We start from the raw sequence: 12,093 nt of genomic DNA on the forward strand, positions 1-12,093 counted from the left end.
GAGGAGGCAGTGGCTGCTGCTCTCATTCTGCAGATGTGGGTGTACACTGTAATTTACTCGGCCTTGGGTGGAACGAGGCTGGCTCACAGAAACACCATCTCCACTCTAGCAGCAAGGCGGGTTGGAACCGGGAGCTGAAGCACGCTCCGCCGGGTTCTCTTTAAAACTGCCCTCCCACCCGGCGGCTCGGACACGCCCTCTCCGCGAGCTCCCGCCCTTCGACTCGCGAACACCTACCGCATCTGGGCAGGCTCAACCAATCAGAAGAGGTCTTAGGCGGGCGCTGCGTCCAGCGAGCCAATGGGCGGGCAGCCGTAGCCGGGCTTGCCCGGGCTTGCGGGAGCTGCCAGCTGCCTGGGCGCCACGTGCTCGCCGGAAGAGACGTCTGCGGTTTCAGGTGAGCACTAGGACCCTGGTCAGCGTTGCCGGTTCGGGCGGGCTGGCGCGGCGTGTCCAGGGCCGCTGGCGGTCGCCGTGGGGTAGGGGCGCCTAGCCTCCGCCGACCACACGCTTTGGGCGGGCAGGTACGGGGGCCGGGCCTGGGTACCGCCTCCCTCATCCCGGCTCGGCCTGGACGCCGCGGCCAGTAAGTGCCCAACGCCCGAGCCCTTCCCGGTATGGCCGGGCCTCCCTCGCGTCTTGCCGCGGAGAACGCCCAGCGGGCGGCGAGGTCGTGTGGTGTTTCTTTCGCCTTGTTTTTCTTGATCCCGAGAAGTTTGTAGTAATGCGAGGAACCTTAGTGAGCCAGGCTTTCTCAAATTTGGCGATTTTGGGAATCATAGCTTGGGGGGTGGGGTCAGGCGGTTTTAAAAAACAGATTCTCGGTCCCTGGTCGCCAAAGGGCAGTTCAGACTGGGTGGGAATAGGCCTGAGAATCGGCAGCGTAACAAACCTCATGTTTCGAGTAATTAACTGTCTTTCCGAAGCCTTAACCTAGTAAGAAGCCCTGGGTTTGCCCGAGGTCATGTAGTCCTAGACCCAAGGCAGGGTCTAGGACTGCTCGCTCCTTCCTGATCTGCCCGCTGATGATTCTGACTCTGGTTCCTATGGGGCCTGTACTAAGAGGACTCTGCGCTGAGGCCCTTCCCTTAGACTTGGGACTCCTAATCGGAGAGCCAGGTGTCTGCGCTGGATCCAGGTTGGAAAACGAATTTGTATTTGTCTTTGCTGAAGGATTATTCCATTTGAGCGAAACTTATCCCCAGCTATAAACATCTGGGGTCCCAAGATGTGCCCATGATAATTGTTGGTTGTGACGTGTCATCAAGACCAGGATATATGGAAAAGGACTGTTGTTTTCTCTTGGAACAAGGCCATAGAGACCTTTTCTTAGGGAATCGAATTTTGACTTCTTTAAAACCTTGCCAGCAGGATCAAGAAAGCTACTCACTCTAACCACGGTCTCAGCTCCTGACCCACAGAGCTTTCAACCCCAAGTAGAGGAGGGGAAAGCTCCTCACTTCCACCCAGAAGTCAGTTACTGGTGTAGGTCTCATTAGGCCAGGTTTTCTTGCATTGCCAGGCTAAGGCAAATTGAGGTTCTGAATTCTAAGGTGTGTTTTGTCAGTATGAGGGAGTTGCTTACAGTTAAAAGCCTTTTTTTTTAAAAGGAGAGCGCTTCTTGTGGAAGCCATGAACAGCTGAGGATAGATGAGTCAGGATGGGGTCACCAAGCCTCGCCCTGGCTTAGGTGCCAGGAATCCTCATGCAAATGCAGGCATCAGCAAACTTGGCACTTCACTTCACTTCCTGCCCCCTTCCCATTTCTTTAAACCTTTGCTCTTAATCAATACAGGCTTTTTTTTTCCTGTAAGGCAGGTGTGTTTCTTTCCCCCTCTCTCTAAAACCCTCAGTGGTTCCCCATCAATTTTTTATTAAGCCCAAACTTGTACTCACTCTCCAGGAACAGTTCTCTTGCCATCCCCACTCACTTTTCTCCTGGCTGTCTACCTCCTGGCTTTTTAGTTGTTGCACTGAACCCTTTGCCTTCCCTCAGTGGGTGTGCTTTGGCTCTGGGCTTTGTGCCTGTGATTTCTCTTTCTGAATGTCCTTCCATTCCTGAGTTCCTTGGATGACTTGTCTAAAACACTGCAGAGTGTCCCCTCCACTGCCAGGCATTCCCTACTCCAGGTCTTCTGCTTGTTTTGTGCTTGCCTAAGCTACCAGGTACCCTTCCTTTTCAACTCATCACTCCCATCCTGAGCATGCCCTTATAACTTTTGAACTCTCTATCCCTACCAAGCCACGAATTCCCTAGAGGTGATTGTGTCCTAGGGAACTTAGTCACCTCCAGCTCTCTAGTCTCCACAGTCTGGCTAATAGGCCCAGCTTGAGCTTCCTTCAAGGAAGCTTCTGAAGATGGTGGCCTATAACAAGCCAGGTTTCAGGCTGACTTGTTAGAGAAGGGACAGAGACAAACAGGGCTCTGTCCCTACCTTCAGAGAGCCCTGAGGTAGACCATGTAACTTACTGAGGAGTAAAGTAATTTCCCCATGCAGCCAGCACAGGGCACAGGGTGAATTTTTTTGCTCCTCAACTAGACAGTTAATGCTGTGGGTCAGGGATACTGAGCAACATTTCAGTAACTTTTCTAGGTGCCTCTGGGGCTCTTTCATTCTCTTAACCAGCAGAAAACAGCCTGGGGACACCAGCCTGGCGTAGGGATGCTTTGTGGAAGGGCCACCAAAGTTGGAGGCAGAAGATAAAATGGTAAAAAGGAGTAGTGCACTCAGCTACCACCATTTATGCTTTACACTCCAGTGGCATCAAGTGGCTGGTGGGTCCCTCAGCCTCACCTGTGGGCTACTCCATTGTCAAGCCTTTGCCCTCCACTTAGTCCTCTCCCTTCTACTTGGAGGGTTACTACTGTTCATCACATGGATATAACCTCTTCCAGGAAGCCATCCATGGATCCTCCTTCTGCCTGTTGTCAGTTTTATAAAGATCCAGGTTAAATCCTGTTGTGCCTTATTCACAGTATAATTGTCAGTGATCAAAAAGTTTCAGATTTTGGATTTTGCATTAGGGATGCTCAACTTGAATACTTTTTTATGAATTTTATTTCCCTATAACTGGACCTCTAAAATTCTTGGGTAAAATAATATGGAGGTGAGCTGTGGCTTGAGGTTGAGAATATAGATTTGGGATTCTCATTAGCCTGTATGTCTTACTAAATTCCTTAACCTTTATGCTTCAGATTTTGTTTTTTATTTCCTATAAAACAAGGGTAATAATACTTTGCCCAGTCATTGGAGAGATGGAGCGAGTCCATGCAGTACTTAGAGCAGTGATTTGCACCTGGTATTTGTTTACATAAGAGTACAGTTTTTAATAAAGTAGGTCCTGGACTTGATGAGGTGCCTTGAGCTCTCCACTCTAGGGCAGCTCAGCTATGCAGCACTGCAGGGTAGAGGAAGAACTGCGTGGTACACTCTTCACACACCTCCTCTGCTTATGTGTTCTCCAGGCTGCCACCCGGTTGAAAGATTGCTTCCCAGGCTTCCCTTGCTCTGAGCTCAGAGCTGACTGGCATGGTACCTGAGGAAGCCCCTGAGTCTGCTCAGTGCCCATGCTTGTCCCTTACCAACCCCAGTGCCAGGGATGTGGTTCGAAGAAGGCACAAGAGGAGGAGCCGACAGCACCAACGCTTCATGGCCCGGAAGGCCTTGCTACAGGAGCAGGGGCTGCTGACCATGCCACCGGAACAAGGCTCCTCCCTGCTGCCTGCCCCTTTGGAGGTGCCGTCAGGTGCTGAAGCTGCTGGCAGTGGGAGGCAGCATCCCAGGGCTGAATTTGGCAGTGGTGGCCCATATAGCAAAAGGCTCACCTCCAGGGAAGCTTCAGGGCCCTTGCCCAGCAAGTGTGTAGCTATTGACTGTGAGATGGTGGGCACAGGACCCCGTGGGCGGGTGAGTGAGCTTGCCCGCTGCTCTGTGGTGAGTTACCATGGTGACGTCCTCTATGACAAGTACATTCGGCCTGAGATGCCCATCGTTGACTACCGCACTCGCTGGAGCGGCATCACTCGGCAGCACATGCGCAAGGCCATCCCCTTCCAGGTGGCCCAGAAAGAGGTGAGGACAGGGTTGGGGGTTTGTGGGTCTATGCAAAGAGTTGGGCAGGGCAGCCCTGACTTTGAGTTACCACCTTGCCTCTGTGAGAGACCTTGAAAAAATCACCTCACTTTTCCAAATAGTAGGTTCCTTTTCCATTGAATAGGGTAAGTGAAAAATTCTGACTCTGCCTCCAGAAAGGATTGGGGGTTGGTGTTTGTGGGAGGGCTGTGGGGATGGTGGCTACATAAGCAGCTTCCATGTTGAATTTTGCTGTTATTTTTATTTGTTTATTTATTTGGTATTAGAGATTGAATCCAGAGGTGCTCTACCACTAAGCTATACTATTTTTTATTTCGAGACAGGTCTCTCTAAGTTGCCCAGGCTGGCCTCACCCTTGCTATCCTCTGGCCACAACCTCCCAAGTCACTAGAATTTTAGGTGTGCACCACTGTGCCTTTCTTGAATTCTGTTATGAGAGTGCTATGTGCCTGTGTAAAATTATCAAGGCCCGCAGTTCTATTGCCTTAGGTGTTGATATTCTGACATACTTCCTTATGTTAGTTTTTAAGTGCTTTGAACAGAATTGATTAGTTTTGGGACCACTCTAACAGGAATTATCAGATACCTTTGACCATAGGAAATAGCTAAAGCCTTATTAACAATCTAGATCCTTGCCACCTGGTTCCTCCATGAAGATTCTGATTTAGGATATCTCAAATCTAGGGAGGGCTCCAATGTGCATTTCTACAAACAATCATACTAAGGAAACCTGTGTCGTAAAAATCATAGCATCTCTGGGGAAATGGTGTTGGTATACAATATTCAAAAGAACTGGTCAGCAATATCACAGAAATGTAAGCAAAATCTAATAATAAATGATAACACAGTTTTGCACATGTTAAATGGTTAAGAAATGCATAACGCACCAATAAGTTGGGCACTTTATCTTGACAGAGACCTGAAGTTTTGCTTATGGAAACAGGTGTCAGGAGGGTTGCTGTTTGGGTTAATTGTAAGTTGGTGTGTGGAAGAAGAGTTTTCTCAGAAAGTGCTACAAGAAAGTGAGGCTGGTGGCACACGTCCATAATCCCTGAAACTCTGAAGGCTGAGGTAGGAGGATCAAAAGCTTAAAGCCAGCCTAGGCAACTTAGCAAGACCCTTTCTCATAAAAAGGGCAGGGATGTAGCTCAGTGGTAGAGCACCCCTGGGTTCAGGCTGCAATACCATGCACATACACAAAAAAAAACTGGTACAAATAGAAATAGATTTGAAGAGGTATGGGACATCACACAAGTGAACAAAGTTGCTGATAGCTATTTGAGGTTTGCATATATTGTGCCTTTATACTGATCCAGTTCAGCTGGCTAGTTTTTCCTGCTTATATTTAGTGTTTCTCAAGGATAAAATTATGCATAAGCCAAGGTGAAATTCACATTCTTAGGCTGTGCTCTATTACATCAGTAATATAATTGATATATTTGATAGATTGATCTAATATAAGAACAAATTTAGGCTGCGCAAGGTGGCACTCACCTATAATACCAGCAGCTTGGGAGGCTGAGGCAGGAGAATTTCGAATTCAAAGCCAGCCTCAGCAAAAGTGAGGCACTAAACAACTCAGTGAGACCCTGTCTCTAAATAAAATACAAAATAGGGCTGGGGATGTGGCTTGGTAGTCGAGTGCCCCTGAGTTCAATCCCTGGTATCTCCCCAAAAATAATAAATTTGCATTTTTAAAACAAGCATTACAACTGCTATTTAATGATTCTGGGTTATTTGAATTAGGCAGGTTTGGAAAATATTGGTATACTTCATCTTTGTCTTCCTTTTCCATACATCTATGGCCCAAATGTTTCTTTGAAAAGATTATTATTTATCAATCAGGTGGAGCAGGAATAGAAGCAGTAGGAAGGTAGATTTATGGCCACGGGTGGTGGCACAAACCTGTAATCCCAGTGACTTGGGAGGCTAAGGAATGAGAATTCCAAATTTGAGCTAACAAGTAACTTTATGAGATCCTCAGCAACTTAGTGAGACCCTGTCTCAAAATAAATAAAAAGGGCTAGGGATGTAGCCAGTGGTAAAACTCCTATGGGTTCAGTTCCCAGTACTTTAAAAATAAAAAAGGAAGGTGGACCTGTGATGAGCCTTCAAGCTCCTTGGTCCCTTCCATTTACTCAGGAGCAGAACCACTTTCTGTCCAGACTGAGCTAGCCTGGGGTGGGCTTGATCTCATTTTATGACTGGTGGTTGGGTGGAGGTTATGGTGTGAGACTAGTGTGGTAATGCACCCCACCATAAAGTCTAAGTGTGTCTTATCCATCTGCCACGAAAGTAGTTTATTGCCAGCAGAGTTAGACCTTGGGAGACAAGCAGCTGGTGATAAGGAGAGACCACGCCCATGACCCTGGACACAGCCTCCCTGGGTATGAGGAGATTTTTGACCAGGGAGGAAAGAAGCACACTCTTCCCTTTGCAGGCAGCCAGAGCTGCAAAGAAAAGCAGGTGTAGAGGGTGAGAAGGAAGTTAGTGCACAGAGAGGCAAGGTGACAATATCCTGAAAAAAAGGACTGTGTCCTTTAATACTCACAAGAGTTTCCATTTATGGTATGTCTGCTTGTGCCAGATACTGTTATGTTGAATTCACCCAAATAATGGTATTTTTGTTTTTGTTGTTGTTTTGGGTACCAGGGATTGAACTCAGGCACTCGACCACTGAGCCACATCCCATGCCCTATTTTGTATTCTATTTAGAGACAGGGGTCTCACTGAATTGTTTAGTGCCTCACTTATTGCTGAGACTGGCTTTAAACATCATGATCCTTCTGCCTCAGCCTTCCAAGCTGCTGGGATTACAAGCATGTGCCACCACACCCTGCCAAATAACAGGTCTTTATTGATCAATAATTAATAATAAATAAATGGAATGCTTTCATCAAAGCATTACTAGTCAAATCAAGTAGGGTCCCTGTACTCCTGGGAATTACAGGGAGAAAGAGGTGGTTAGATCATCTTGAGAGCTAAATATGTGATTAGAAAATGTGTCCCCTGAAGGAGAGAATAGTGGTAGTGGGAAATCATGGGAAGGCCTCCTGAGGACGGCATTGAAGCTGAGATTTGCAGCCTGAGAGAAGTTGGGGAGGAGCCAGCTGGGGTGAGAAGGCTGATGGTGAAGTCTTTAGGTGGAGAGCAAAGCCTGTGCCAGTAGTGAAGAGTTGCTTGTAGTTGGAGACTAGAAGACTTGACCCCTCCATGACTCCCCATAATCCTGACAACCACCCCATGGAATGCTATTGGTAGTGTTCCCCTTGTACAGTGCAGAGAACTGAAGTGTACCACTAATTTACTCAGAAGAAGGGCCTGGTTTCAAACTTGGGGTAGCATGGTCTCCCTCTTCTGTACTGCCTCCCTCCAAATGCTGCGGTCCATGCACATGTTGTTTTTTTTTTTTTTTTTTTTTTTTTTTACTTCTTTTTTTTTTTTATTGGTTGTTCACAACATTACAAAGCTCTTGACATATCATACTTCATACATTAGATTGAAGTGGGTTATGAACCCCCAATTTTACCCCAAATGCAGATTGCAGAATCACGTCGGTTACACATCCACAATTTTACATAATGCCCTATTAGTAATTGTTGTATTCTGCTACCTTTCCTATCCCCTACTATCCCCCCTCCCCTCCCCTCCCATCTTCTCTCTCTACCCCATCTACTGTAATTCATTTCTCTCCTTGTTTATTTTCCCATTCCCCTCACAACCTCTTATATGTAATTTTGTATAGCTATGAGGGTCTCCCTTCATTTCCATGCAATTTTCCTCTTCTGTCCCTTTCCCTCCCATTTCATGTCACTGATTAATGTTACTCTTTTCTTCCTGCTCTGTTCATATTTGCTCTCATTATATCAAAGAAGACATTTGGTATTTGTTTTTTAGGGATTGGCTAGCTTCACTAAGCATAATCTGCTCTAGTGCCGTCCATTTCCCTGCAAATTCTATGATTTTGTCATTTTTTATTGCTGCATAGTACTCCATTGTGTATAGATGCCACATTTTTTTTATCCATTCATCTATTGAGGGGCATCTGGGTTGGTTCCACAGTCTAGCAATTGTGAATTGTGCTGCTATGAACATCGATGTGGCAGTATCCCTGTAGCATGCTCTTTTAAGGTCTTCAGGGAATAGTCCGAGAAGGGCAATAGCAGGGTCAAATGGTGGTTCCATTCCCAGCATTCCCAGGAATCTCCAAACTGCTTTCCAAATTGGCCGCACCAATTTGCAGTCCCACCAGCAATGTACAAGTGTACCCTTTTCTCCACATCCTCGCCAGCACTTGTTGTTGTTTGACTTCATAGTGGCTGCCAATCTTACTGGAGTGAAATGGTATCTTAGGGTGGTCCATGCACATGTTGTTGAGGGGCCCTCCAGGGTATGTCTGCTACTAGCCTGACAGTGGGGCCTTCATGCCTCCTCTCTCCATTTACAGATCCTTAAGCTCCTGAAGGGCAAGGTGGTAGTGGGCCACGCTCTGCACAATGACTTCCAGGCCCTCAAGTACGTCCACCCTCGGAGCCAGACCCGTGATACCACTTATGTCCCAAACCTGCTCAGTCAGCCTGACCTCCACACCCGAGCCAGAGTCTCTCTTAAGGACCTGGCCCTGCAGTTGCTGCGTAAGAAGATCCAGGTGTGTGGTACAGGGGTGGTTGGGAGGGAGCAAGGCCCACTTGGCCTCTATGCCTGCTGGGCCACAGGAGTACCTTGCCATTCTTCCTTCTCTGGTCCAGGTCATGTTGCATGAAGCATGGGTCTCCCACTTACACAGGCTGCCCTCGTGTTTCTACAACCTTTCCCAGTGTCACTATGATAGCCACATTCTTCCAGATCTCTTCCAGGTCTGTCCCCTACCCAAGTCCTGGCTCTGTCCTTGTATCCCCATAGGTTGCTCTCTTTTCTCCTACTATCAGACATAGAACCTTTGATCAGGGGTCTGGTAACTCTTGCTCCCACTGTGCTTCATATTCATTATCCATCTGGTCTTATAGCACTTGAATCAGACTTTTTACCATGTCTTATATTCATGGAAAACAGGCTTGGAGAAGCTAGGTGGCCTGTGGTAGGCAGCTAAGGTTCCAACTCTTCTCTGAACACATTCTGGGGTATGTGTTCTTGGATCCCTACAAAAAGCCCTGGGAGTGGGCATTGCTTCTCAGGCCTGTGTCACCATGCATTGATGTAGTGGCTCTCATCCACAGGTGGGCCAGCATGGGCACTCATCCGTGGAAGATGCCACAACAGCCATGGAGCTGTACCGGCTGGTGGAGGCGCAGTGGGAACAGCAGGCGGCCAGTAGCTTCTGGGCCCATCCTGAGGACAGAGAGCCTGATAGCAGCACTGACATGGAGCAGTATATGGAGGACCAATACTGGCCTGATGACCTGGCCCAGGACACCACAGGAGGCACCGGGGGAGTACAGGATGGAAGGGAATGAGACAAAGGAGTGTGGTGGGTGGGAAGTAGGGTTCAGGGCAGCACTGGGCTGTCTATCCTGGGCAGGACTAGCAGGATGCAGCCTACCTGTCCCAAGGTCACAGCAGCTAGGATCTTTGTCCTCTACACCCTCTGCCTACAGAACTGCCCTCTGTCCCTGAGGGCTGTTGTAGTTCTTTCTCCTGACTCCTGTGATTTTGCTGATGGCACTTTATAGATTCCATGGAAATGGCAGGTGGACTGTCACTGGCTTTCTCCATCTCCATGTGTCCTGGACCATGCTGTGCTAGCTACAGGGATAACATCTCCCTGGGGTGGGGGTGGGGTGGGGGGATGGGGTTCAGTCCCCGGAGTTCCCTTATGTTAATTTATGTGACAAAATTTTATTTAGTTTTTGTTGCTGCCCCTTCCTCCATAGTCATGTTCAGATTCAGAATAAATATGTTCTGAAGTTAAAAGAATTAAGGCCTCTAAAGGGGACATTTCTTCTCATCTCTGAGTTGGAACCCTGGTTACAGCCATTGTAAGAAGTTTTATGTCCCATGGTGCCTGTCCCCTGCCTCCTAGGCTGCAGTAGAATAGGAGAGCCCACAGCCTCCCTTGGCCCCTTCACAAGCGTGACATCAGAATCACAGGTCACAGCTCACAAGGGAGAGCAGAGAAGCTTTGGATAAGAATTGGCATATTTATTTATTATCCCAAATCAGGAATTCTTTGCCCATCCAGCACTAGGCTCCTTTACACAAAGCCTGAGAAACAGTATGGTTTAATTTTGCCCCCCCCTACCCCCTGAGGAGTTGTGTCTGCCCTTACATAGAGCAAGTGCCAGCCTTGGAAACAGTCTACATAGTTGCTGGGGCAGGTATGGCAGCTATAAAGTGTCCCTGTACCTGGTGCCTTTCAGCTTTATAATTAACAGTTACACTGTGGTTTGGGAGGGGGGTTAATTCCTATAAAAATGTTTTCTGAGGGGAAATTTGGGGTTACTAGGACAACCAAGGGCTCAGGTGACACAGACCTCCAAACTCCATTTTTATTGCCACTTACAGTCCCCATCTTTACTGCCACTTAGCTTTGAGACTTCAGACAAGTCTGTGACTTTACCCTTGAGCCTGTTTCCTCATCTGTAAAATGGGCAGAGTGATAAAGCCTACGGGTGGTTAGGAGGATTCATTGTTAGGTGCCTTGCACATGTCCTGAGTGAATGGGCTACTTACTGTTCATTCAGGACAATGCCCAGACACTGAATCCTAGATGGAACAGTAGTGGCTCAGAGAGAGCTGTCTTTGCTTGCCTGTTCCAGCAGGTGGGGCCTGGGCCCATGCAGGCTGGGATGAGGGCAGGGCATGGAGCTTCAGTGTATCTTGTCTAATGCTATCAATTGCTGGTTTCTTGTCAGCATCCTGTCACTGTGTGCAGGAAGTGATGACAGAGCAAGGCAACACAGGGTCAGGGAGGAGGGACACTACTGAAACCACACCACCCACTCGTCAGCCGAGGCTCCACTGCACAAACCCAGGTCAGAGACTGTGTGGTCACCAGCTCCTCCCTATCAGCAGAGGAGGAAGCTGGCCAGCCACCTCTAGGACTGACATCTGAATTCTTTGAAAACCTTGCTAAACACATAGCTAAATAGCATTTTTAATTAGTTTGTGGATTGAAGGAAAATGGAGCTATTATAGTGGGGAAATGTATTGTTGAAAATTGTTTTGTTGTAGAACCATTTGTTCTAGAATAAAACACAATTGGAAAAGTGGGTGAAATGGTTCTTTCCATCAGTTCTCAACCTAGGGTGGTTGGGGATTTGGGGTGGGCACTAGACTTTGCTGAGTGCTTGTTCTCAAAGAAGGACATCTTTCAAGATGATGCACTGGAATGTAGCAGAAAATTTTTAGAGCTAAAGAACTTACAATTTTATTTTATAGCTGCCCTGTTTAGAGCACAAGTTTAATTTCTCACTGAAACTATGTACTTACTTTAAAATATTTTTAATTGATAAAATATACTTAAAATTTACTATTTTAACCAGTTTTAAGTGTACAGTTAAATAGTGTTAAATACATACACATTGTTGTGCAGTAGATCTCCAGAACTTTTTTCCTGTTGCAAAACAAAGTCTCCCCATTAAGTAGTTACTCCCATTCCCACCCCCACAACCTCTGGCAACCACCACCCTACATTCTGTTTCTCTGAATTTGACTAGATATTTCTCATAAGGGGAATCATACAATATTTGTCTTTGTCACTGGATTATTTCACTTAGCATAATACTCAAGAAAAGGTTTATCCATGTTATAGCATACATCAGAATTTCTAAGGTTGAATAATTTGCACATACCATGTTAATCCATTTATCTGTCCGTGAGCGACACTTGGGTTGTTTATCCCTCTTGGCTATTATTGTGAAAATGTCAGCTGTGAACATGGGTGTGTAAATATCCCTTTGCTATCCTCTTAAATTTTTTTGAACATACACCCAGTAGGGAAATTGCTGAATCTTGTGGTAATTTTTTAATTCAGTGGCTGAGCCATTTTACATTCTCACCC

General features: G+C 47.0%; 1 protein-coding gene across 4 annotated transcripts; it reads left to right on the plus strand.

Annotated features, from left to right (window-relative positions):
• The first annotated feature begins 281 nt into the window (after positions 1-281).
• AEN (apoptosis enhancing nuclease) lies at positions 282-11,302 on the plus strand. 4 transcript variants are annotated; one of them, XM_081289107.1, is made up of 5 exons: positions 406-586; positions 927-1,138; positions 3,467-4,073; positions 8,542-8,742; positions 9,311-11,302. In XM_081289107.1, exons 3-5 carry the CDS (start codon positions 3,531-3,533, stop codon positions 9,545-9,547), a joined length of 981 nt encoding a protein of 326 aa, XP_081145233.1. In that variant the 5' UTR covers positions 406-586; positions 927-1,138; positions 3,467-3,530; the 3' UTR covers positions 9,548-11,302. The 4 variants fall into 4 exon arrangements, with proteins under 4 accessions (XP_081145234.1, XP_081145233.1, XP_081145232.1 ...); XM_081289108.1 differs by lacking the exons at positions 406-586; positions 927-1,138 and adding an exon at positions 282-397; XM_081289106.1 differs by lacking the exon at positions 927-1,138 and having other exon boundaries at positions 406-670.
• The last annotated feature ends 791 nt before the right edge of the window (positions 11,303-12,093 follow it).

This window comes from Spermophilus citellus (assembly GCF_964194105.1).
Source record: "Spermophilus citellus genome assembly, chromosome: 4".
Taxonomy (NCBI): Eukaryota; Metazoa; Chordata; class Mammalia; order Rodentia; family Sciuridae; genus Spermophilus; species Spermophilus citellus.